The sequence below is a fragment of the Solenopsis invicta genome, unplaced genomic scaffold (genome assembly GCF_016802725.1).
Source record: "Solenopsis invicta isolate M01_SB unplaced genomic scaffold, UNIL_Sinv_3.0 scaffold_417, whole genome shotgun sequence".
Classification (NCBI taxonomy): Eukaryota; Metazoa; Arthropoda; class Insecta; order Hymenoptera; family Formicidae; genus Solenopsis; species Solenopsis invicta.
In genome coordinates, this window is record NW_024105292.1 from 35280 (window position 1) to 46047 (window position 10768).

At 31.7% G+C, this 10768-nt stretch overlaps 1 protein-coding gene across 1 annotated transcript; it reads left to right on the top strand.

Annotated features, from left to right (window-relative positions):
- The first annotated feature begins 735 nt into the window (after positions 1 to 735).
- On the top strand, positions 736 to 5602 carry LOC120359965. Its single transcript, XM_039459448.1, has one exon. It carries the CDS (start codon positions 3116 to 3118, stop codon positions 5183 to 5185), a length of 2070 nt encoding a protein of 689 aa, XP_039315382.1. The 5' UTR covers positions 736 to 3115; the 3' UTR covers positions 5186 to 5602.
- The last annotated feature ends 5166 nt before the right edge of the window (positions 5603 to 10768 follow it).

Sequence of the window (10768 nt, forward strand, 5' to 3'; positions counted from 1 at the left end):
TCATAAAAGGAAACATAACCACTTTTGGCGATACGTCAAAATGGTCCGACGACGATTGGGAAAAATATTATGACTTATGGAAAAAATATGTATCACGTCGACCGCCTATAACTTACAGTTGTTTTCATCTTTTACCTGAACTAGATACATACGCACACGAGTTGCCTAACGATTATTCTTCTGATAGTGACATAGACTCGTGTGAGAATATCAATCAAAATGATTAAATTGTTAACCACAACTAAGAGACTACATGAGCTGCAAGATATTGCACTTGCCCATGTAGCTGACAATACAATACGAGAAGCCTCAATTCTGAGCTCTCAATTCGATACACAAATTTACATTTACCATTTCCCAGGAAATCGGGAAATTAGGAGCCGAAATCTTATTTATTTTGGAAATGAAAAGATATACTACTTGATGATGAAAAATGACAGAATTGCTGCGGACAATGCTATTTGTCTCTCGGTAATTCTGCCCAAGAACAAAGCATTAGATTGGTTCGATTATTTTAAAGGACAGATAGGTTTATCCGTATCTATGGACAAAACAGATATACTACTACCAGTTAATACTGATACTCGGAATCTAGTTCTCTCATTGTGACTGGAAGAGATATTTCTCTTTATTCAATCGCTATAGTAACGTACAAACAAAATATTTTCCCTTTTGTCATAAGCATGAATGCATCAGAGGGTATCTCACTCTCTAATCTCACTCTCATGAATCTGAAAATCTTTATCCCATACATTCATTAGTCCCTGCTGACCCCGAGGAATACCTAGTTACTTGCGTTATTGAAACCAGATATTTTTATGATCATAACAATCGTCAAGCTCTTATTTGCGAGACATGCGCGCGCAATTATCAAAGTTGTATGCGTGGAAAATATCCTATGCACATAGGAAGATTCTGTAAGATAAAAGAAGTCAGGCATGGATTCATGAATGGAACTTTGGCACTTGACCACTGTAAATGGTGCGAAGGATCGTTTGCTAAAACCCAACCGATAGCTTCGTGTCGTTCTTGTCCCTTGGCATATCAGAACGTGTTAAATATTCTAGAAACTAGAGGAATCAGTCGTGAACATGTTACCTTACTTGTATACGATCATCACCATCGAATTTTGAAATTTGTATCACGCGAACCAACTGTTTAAAATTTAGCCGACATTGTTGATGCATCACTCATTAACAATGCCGAGATCTAACCCGTACTTGAACCTGTTTGAAAATATTCTCGATTATGTAGACCAATACGTTCTGTCCTGTATTAAAACTGCAGGATATCTATGTCAAAGATTCCCTGAGAATCTATACAAATGCGAAAACTGCAAGGATCCGTCAAATACAGTATTTATACATGGACATGGGCTCGCCGAAGGCACCCATTACTCTTTCAATTACACACAATGTAAGAAATCATTAATAAGGACGAGACCAATACTAAGTTGTTCAAATTGTTTGGCCGCACGCGAACGCTTTCTCAGGAAACTTGAAACGCGTGACTTAATTCGTAAAAATATCAAAAGATCATATTTGACGTCCTTAACAATGATTTTACTCACTTAGAATGCTTACAACCGCCAATCTACGAGATTCGCCGTGGTGTAAGTCTGATGCGATTGCGCTACGAGCACCATCGCAACCGATTTCGTCAAAACGTGCCCTAGTAAAAGGCTCAATATACAAATACCGTTTATAAATTACCTTACACATATATTATTTTATGTTCAGTATATTCTAACTATGTTGAAGCACACAAAGCTACACATATAACCGATTATATTAATTTTAGGCGTATACTGTTATCCATATATCGTTTACACTGTATAATTATGTTTTAACCAAATTTCTATATCGTTCTTTTATATTAATCTTTGCACTAAAGCCAGTCACGTAAAATTACCGACCCAAAAATATTTAGAATAAGAATACGTAAGAGACATAACGCAAAACATATTATATCATCATATCCGTTTGCTTGCTGTTATTAATATTATCATATTATATTCAGTCTCTTAAAATAATAAGGAAAAGCCAAATACAAAATGACATAAAATGCTAGTTTCTACACCAGTCAAAAAGAACAAACAAAATTGTACTCCTTTACTTTGCATACTGCAACATGTTAATCCATATCACTAGTTCTATTTCCACAACTTATATACATAAGTATTGATATTTGAGGTTCAAACGCACACAATCATATATAATTATACTATATACAAGTTTTATTACATTAATCGTATCAGTAATATTGTTCAAAGAAAAGAAATAGGAAAACGCAATATAAAAAAAAAAACGTTTTATATTCTTATAACCATAATGTTCTACTTACTTTTGAATAAATTACATTATTAATCGATATATACTTATGAATTAAAACAGATGTTATTACAGTAATGGAATTGTTCTTTGTTAAATTGCGATAGATATAAGGACGCACTATATTTAGATAACAGTCTATATTGACGTATTTAAAACATACAAAAAATGTTAACTAACTTTATGCAAATGTCGTTTCATCTTACAATAAGTATCAGGAATATACAATTACATTATAAATCACGCAGAATTATTCGTTTTAGAATTAAGAACGTAGTGAGCGCACTATTTTTATTCTCAACCAATAACTTATAGCTTATACATTCGCATATATACTGCATTACCAATATTATATCTACTTGTTAAAATTTTGAGACGTATATTACAACTTGCACGCACCATATATTACTAATCTTTGAATCATATAATTATATTATTGCTTTTCGCAAATTAAGTTAAGACTTAGATATAAGCAAAATACAGCTACATAGATACTCTATCTGCACCATTATCATTCGGAGATTGATATATACAAATATATTTAATCATGTAACGAAAGTAATAACAAAACAGAAAACGCAAAATCAAGAAAAATTGTTTCAGTTAAAGAATTAAGTAAATAAGTTAGATATAAGTGTATATATCTTATGAACGTTACAAGTTAATGCTGCATAAGATTTGCAATGAATTGCCTAGATTAAATGATGTGAAATATAAATTAAATAATTCTTGGAGGCAGCAAATTTGTGCAGTGCTAGCCTTAGTAATTAAGCCAATTACTGTAAATGTGTGTGTTACAGACAATGATCGTAATACTCGCAATTATTACTCTTGTGAACCCCGTGGCATCCCTCATTGGATATGACTGCGGAGGACGACACCTAAATATAACTACAATATCATTGCTCGACGTCAGTGAATGTGATTTAAAAATCAAGACTCCAAATACAACGGGAGTGTACATTCAGTTGCTCCAGTTGTCAGTGTATAACTACGCCGAGGTGTTCCAGTGCAAGGTGGAAATCTCGCGTACCGTCTACTATTGTGGGATGCATTCTCACATTTCTGCAGTCCAGAACGGCAGAGCTGACTACCTACACGAAGTTGGATATGACCAATGCATGAGGATGATCCAGGATGGCACCCTCTCACTAGGACCTAACAACTACATAACAGGCCTGAGAGTTAATCAGACGACTACAAGAAGTATTACTCTTGCAGGCAGCACCAATAACGAAGGAGGCTGTGAAACAACATATTATTCGGACCAGTTTGGAACTTGGCCCAATGTCATAGCACAAGGAGTAGTAAAAATCACTCTCCGGACCTCCTACGTTCCAGTTCACCTAGAATCCGGAAGAATAATACTAAAATCCGGTACAGTCTGTCAACTGAAGGACGGATTTTGTATCGACTCAGACGATGGATATTCATATTGGAAAGTTGCTCCGGCATCGCCCTGTGACTTTCACCAGTATGATGTACTTTACGAAGGACAAGCGACGAAACTACAGGAGGATCCAAATGACCCATATTCTCCTGTAATCTACAGCCTCATCACTCAGGACATTACGTTTGCACTCACCAAAACTCGTGAGTTTCCCCTGTGCGGATACGTCTTGTTTCGCACAGAACACCCAAAACTTTTCGTACTTGAAACAAAAAGGGGAGACGCTCCCTCCATTCGAAAGCAAATCCCCATGCAAAATCTTGACATTTTCGCATATGTGAACTCCAAGTTCGTATATGTGGAAAAACATATCAAACAACAGATGATTTCCTTGTATCACAACGTGATGCAACAAAAGTGCGAACTTGAAAGACAAGTAATAACCAATGCTCTGTCTTTCGCAACGCTACAACCTGACGAGTTCGCATACCGATTAATGAAAGGACCAGGATATATGGCTGTCACCGCAGGAGAGGCCATATTCGTTATCAAATGTATACCAATCGAAGCCACAGTACGCCGACCCAAGGAATGCTTCACCGAACTTCCTGTAACTGTGCGCAATTCCAGTATGTTTCTAACACCGAAATCCAGGATACTTACTAAAGTAGGAAACCAAAGAGAGTGTAATCATGAAATGCCTACTCTCTATCGTATTGAAGACACCTGGGTACAGCTGTCGCCAGACCCACAAGTCCGACAGACGTCACCTCAACAACTTAAACCTATGGCCCAGCTAACTTGGAGATATCTAACGCCTGGACCACTTGCTGTTAGCGGAATTTATTCTGAAAAGGACATTGAACGATTAAGGGAACACATTATGTTTCCTGCTGAGAAGCCAGCTGTGCTTAACTCTATCGCTAGAGGATTGACCGGACATTCATTTGACCCAAATGCTGTCTCATTGTACAACATGTTGGACGAAAACGCTCTAAATAAAATTGCCGAGTCCGCAGCCTCTAAGGTCTGGAAGGGATTTGTCTCCTTCGGATCAGCCACAGCCGGATTGTTTGGAATATTCTTAATCGTACGATTGATTAAGATTATCATTGACACAACTATTCATGGATACGCCCTACATACTGTCTATGGATGCAGTATGCACTTGCTTGGAGCCTTATGGAGTTCCATCACACACCTGCTTCTCCATTTGGCCAGAGGACCCATTGACAAGGACAAGGAACAACATCTTGATGACCAGGACACAACACCCAAGCTGACGAGTACGAGCAAGGATCACCAGATCACCATCAGCAGCCCTACCTGCCCAGTCGAGGAACAACCTCATCTCAGCGAATCACCGATTATTGTAACTACCCCATCTACTTATACTTACCTTGATTTAAATCAAAGATTGGATGAGGTTAGTCAAATTCCTCGATTGCAACGGAATTTGACTTAAAAAAAGGGGGAGGTGTGACGTCCCGTCATTTTTTCTTATTTTTCATTATTTTTCACAATTTTTGACGCAAAACTATTTTAAATGCTGTAAAGACACATTTAACAAAATTAAAATGAAATCAAGTAAACTTTAATGTCAACGAATTTAAACCTCAATCCTGAAAGATTTAAATCAATCTCAATAAGACATTTAAGGTGTAAACCACCTTCTCACGGTAGCAAGCCAGAACTAACTAACCAAACCGTGACAAACAATATTGACGTCATGTTAAATAATTGCAGCAATCCTCTGATTGCCTGATTAAACAATTCTCACATGATAATTAAAAGAATAATTCGGTAATAACCTTACCGAACTAACGAAATAAAGATTATTGACGTCACTATTGTATAATAATAACAAGCGCCTAAAAACAAATATTCATATATAATCCTATATAATATTTTTATATAATCAAATATCACTAAATATTCTCCAATATATAATCTCATATTAGCCACCGCTATATTTGGATGGCTACAGTAATTTTTATTAATCGTTTATTCTCATAATTAATCTGATTAATCCCGTATAACTATTTGCGTTTAAAAGTTCGTAAGCAAGTAATCTAACGTTAAGCAAGTTCAAAAGAATCTGCTTGCAGCCTGGATATAATTATTTACAGTCATAGAATATTATACTTTTACAAAGGTAAGGATAATGCCTTTTATCCTTCCCCGATTCCCAACCCCATCTACAACACATTCATTTTTAACATTACATAAATTCTATCTTATACTATTAAATTAATCTTTTGGTAACAGCGATAAATGGAAAAGTTCTCACAAAATTTAGTACTACTTCATTATAATTTTGGTGGCAGCAGTGAATAGCCTAATGATATAAATATTACTTTCTTTAATTTTATTTTTGGTCGCAACATATTCCTAAAGGTTATAATAAGTTTAAATTCCGACAGAAAATATTAACCACCAATTATTCTTTATCTATTTGCACCAAATAAATTATTCTGGAATAATTACTTTAATAATTGACTAATCGAAATAAATATTTCATTAAATAATTTTTAAATTACTTGCACAACAAACCGATTTTCATACAATTCGAGTAAACTGTAATCTTAAAATAATAAATTAATATTATTAAATAAATCAGAAATTTACTAATTAAATAACTCTGCAATTTACTATAAACATTTGCTTTAAAAACAAGGAAAATAAATCTAAGACGTGCCACATTAAAATTATATAAATTTCAAAACTTTGTCCCACAAAAATATTTCATATCTCAAAATTTTGATCGATAAGCTAAAAATTGCATATAACATTAATTGCATAAACTTTCATTGTGAACACAAAAACCGCAATTTCAAATTCGTATCTTAAATAAATTTTCTCATAATAAAGTAAACATTCCCAAATAAATTTATTTAAAAGATCTAAAAGCTACAATTAGTCTTGGTACTCCGCGTACATTAAGAACATATATATAAGTCAGAACAAAATAATACTATTTTCTTAATATTACCATAAAGTCAAAATTTTTGATCGACAACCTAAAAATTTTATATAACATAAAATTCTCAGTATTTAAGTGCCTAAACGATCACATAAAAGTTATGCCCAAATTTAACATAATTATAAATTTATAGAAATACACTTCAAAATTTTGACCGTTAATCGAAATTCTTTATAAGACATAAATTTACGTACAATCAGTTATCTAAACAGTCCCATAGAAATAACATTAAATTTTTAATTGTTTAAACCCCCATGATATAACAATGTCAAAATTTTTACAATGACAAAGGGAGTTATGTATCGGCATCAATACCTCCTCTATAAGTACATACTATTAATACTAGCTCAGATTGATATCCATTATAAATTTTCAATTTGTTTAAACAAAATATTGATTTACAATTTTTATAAATTTCACCATACAACTTCTTTTGACCATTTGAATCTAACTACACACCTTTTATTTTGATCAAAAACAATAACCTTTTTATTTGTTTAAATAAATAAATTATCAAAAATCCAGAATATACGTTTGAAAGGCCTTCTATAAAAACGATTTTAGGAATTGATCCGAACCCTTAATCTTTAACCGTTCCGGAGCTACGATTTTTCAAAAAACACACCCCGGAACCACCCTCATGACACAAAATGCACTCCGTAAGAAGGGAGGCAGGGCCGATCATTATAAACATACTCCCGACCTTAAAATAATTTTTTCTCGAAATCACCCCCTCCGATTAAAACCACCCCCATAAGAAAAATTACCCCTTAAATAATTAGTAACATCCCCCTAGGTTTCAAATTTTTCCGACAAATAACTTAGAAGTTACAAATTTTGAAGTAGAGTATTTTATATACCTTACTTTTGGGACACCCTATACATATATAATTATCTCTGTGTCGAAATTAAAGTTAAATAAATTATCAAATTTATTAAAATCATAAAATAACTCAATAATTCAATTCTCGCGAAAATAACCCTATTAGTTTAAAAATAAAACCATTTAACATTTTAAAATTATTAATAATTGATTCTGACAAAACGAAAGTACTATCAAAAATTTCGGAATAATAAATTGTACTTATAAATTAAATTTCGTCTTTTTAACTCTAATAGTTTAAGAGAAGGAAAATTTTTAATTAAGAAATATAATTAATTAATAAAAATCAATAATTATCAAAATTAAGGAGTAAAACTATTTTCTAAATTTTTAATATCGCGAATAATACCCACAGATTTATTTCCAGGTTTTTATCCCGTAAAGTACGCGAGAAATAGAACATCAAAATTTATTGTTTATAAAAATCGCTAATTATTGAGTTGAAAAAATAAAAAAATATTATCTTATTCGAGACCAAAAGTTACTTTAACAATTTAAATTTCACGTCTTTAGCTCAAATAGTTTGGAAGTAATCCAAAAGTTATTTAAGAAACTTAATAAATTTTTATTGCAAAAACGGTAACATATGAAAAGCTCGCGCTTATATCCTTTATACATATGGACCCAACGATCATCATGCATTTTAGAACGGAGCTCTAAGTAACTCCGATTTATTATAAAAAATTCCGTTAATAATAAAACTATAATTGTTTATAACAACTAAACGGTTGCCCCTATAACTTTAAAACATTATTAAAAAATAAAGAGCTCAAGCTAAAGAATATTATCCTAAAATTTCAATTTTTCAAGACTAATAGTTCTGACAATATAAAATTTCAAACTTTCATGTTATACGTATGCTCCAGTACGACAAGATGGCGGATACACGGGTACACGAAAAACGTAAAGCCTTATACCTGTAAAATATGAACTTTTCCAATATAACTCTCATTGGATTTTTGCTACGGTCAAATTAAAGACAATATTATTTCATTACTAAAGTTTTAATTTCATAATTTTCACTTAAAAGGTTAACGATTAATTCAATTGTTAATTTAAAATTATTGCATAAAGTATATGTCGAATAAGCTGCAGATCGTTGAAGCTATACGAATTGCCAAATTATATAAAATCAAATAAAATACCCAGTCATCAGGACAAATCTCGTATAATACATAATTAAATATTTATTAAAAATTAAATAAATTTAACGATAGTTTACCTAATAAACAATTTTTACAAATGAACGCTCTTTGCTGAAAAATTAACTATCTCGTAAAATAAGAAAGAACATTCGGCATAAAACTCGCTCTTCACCTTAAATACATCTAAAATATGTCATTTTGTTAAATTAAAAATTTATTACAATTAAACCCTTCACCCCCTAACCACCAAACTTGAATACGATTTAGGATAAACATTTAAAAACATGCTTGCAAAATTTCAAGAATTTTTACGTACTAGTTTAAAAGTTATTAAATTATAAAATAAGAGCGACATAAAATCATTTCTCATAGTACACATATATACTCACACATACACGCATGACATGTATATGAGAGCCTACTACATGGACAAGTCAAATAAGAAACTTTTTAAATAATGCATATTTAACATTTCTAATTCGGGCATATAAAAGGAAACGTTATTTTACAATCAAAATTTCAATTTCACAGCTCTAACTCAAATTGTTAACTAACAAGCTCAATTTGCAACTAACAGTTATTACACGTATATCGTATTTTAGCAAGCAAGAAATCTTCATAGTCGTATACTCTTGGCGACGGCTCACGAATTCCAGTGACAAATTTAAATTCATATTAAAACCTTTTAATTTGTAATAAATTGTCATTAACTATTAATAAATAATAAAAATAATGAAATCCTCTTAATTATAAAATTGTTAAACTCTCAATAAGAAATAATTATTCAGCATAAGAATCACAGCTAGTATATATAAAGGTACAAAATTTAACATAAAACTGAAGCTTATTGTCACTAAACTTCCCCCCTCCCCTCTATAAAATTTGGTGTTTGAGTTAAAATAAACCTTCAAAAATATGGAACGCAAGATTTCATTTCAATAAGTTCATCCGTTTTCAAACTACAGACGTTACAAGTCAAATAAGCTTAAATAATTTAGCGAGATTTTTCCGACGGACACCGACATGTACTTACACATTGACAGCATCACACAGACATTACTAACACATAGACAGCACTAAAAGATTTTTTCGGCAATACTTACACTTTTCTTACCACTTCCCCAAGATACATAATATTTTTGTACATTCAAATCTAAAGTCTCGATTTTTTCTGACCATCCATTCAAAAGTTATAGAATAAAATATATATATAATTTTATTCATTGTTCTGAATGCATCTTCTTAAGAGAATAGCCTTGACAATGATTGCATCATTGCGTCATACTTTCATGCGTTGATAAAATTCCATGCAAGCAAAACTTTCTTTATATAAATCTAATATAAAATCACGGTAAAATATTATAAGTAAAAGCTCTACTTAAATAGTAAGAACTTCTCTTTCTTTTAAACTCTCTACAATCACAAAATTACAGTAACAATCTTAATATAATAATATTAAAAATTAACTATTATTTTATTAACAAATTACAGGAAATTTTAAGGTATGACAAGAATAAAAGATGTATCTCACCACCAATAATCGTGTGAGCCAGGAAATAAATGAATAAATATCTTCATTAATTTTTAAATGAATTAAGTAATATATCTACACACATATACACGCACACATCTTTACGCTTATACATGTACAGGCAAAAGACAAGCTCCTTTAAATAATAATTTTGCACACTTCCTACCTATACCCCTCAAAAGGCAATATCTTTTTACATTCAGATTTTAAATTTCATTAAAATCTGTCCGCGCGTTTAGGAAATATGAATTTTTCTTTCTTTAAAATAATTATATATTACACATGCTGCATGCAGTGAGAAAAAATCGATAATCTTATGGGAGATTTACACGTGAAAAAGATTCAATTATAAGTCAAAAACTATTGGATTCAGAAACATGAAAATTTACACTTAAGTTCTTTTTAACATTATAAAGTTAAATACTAAATCTCAAATTTTTAATTTTATTAGTTTTGGAGATATTGATTTTTAAAGATCGATAATTTTAACACGTAACTTCCATAAG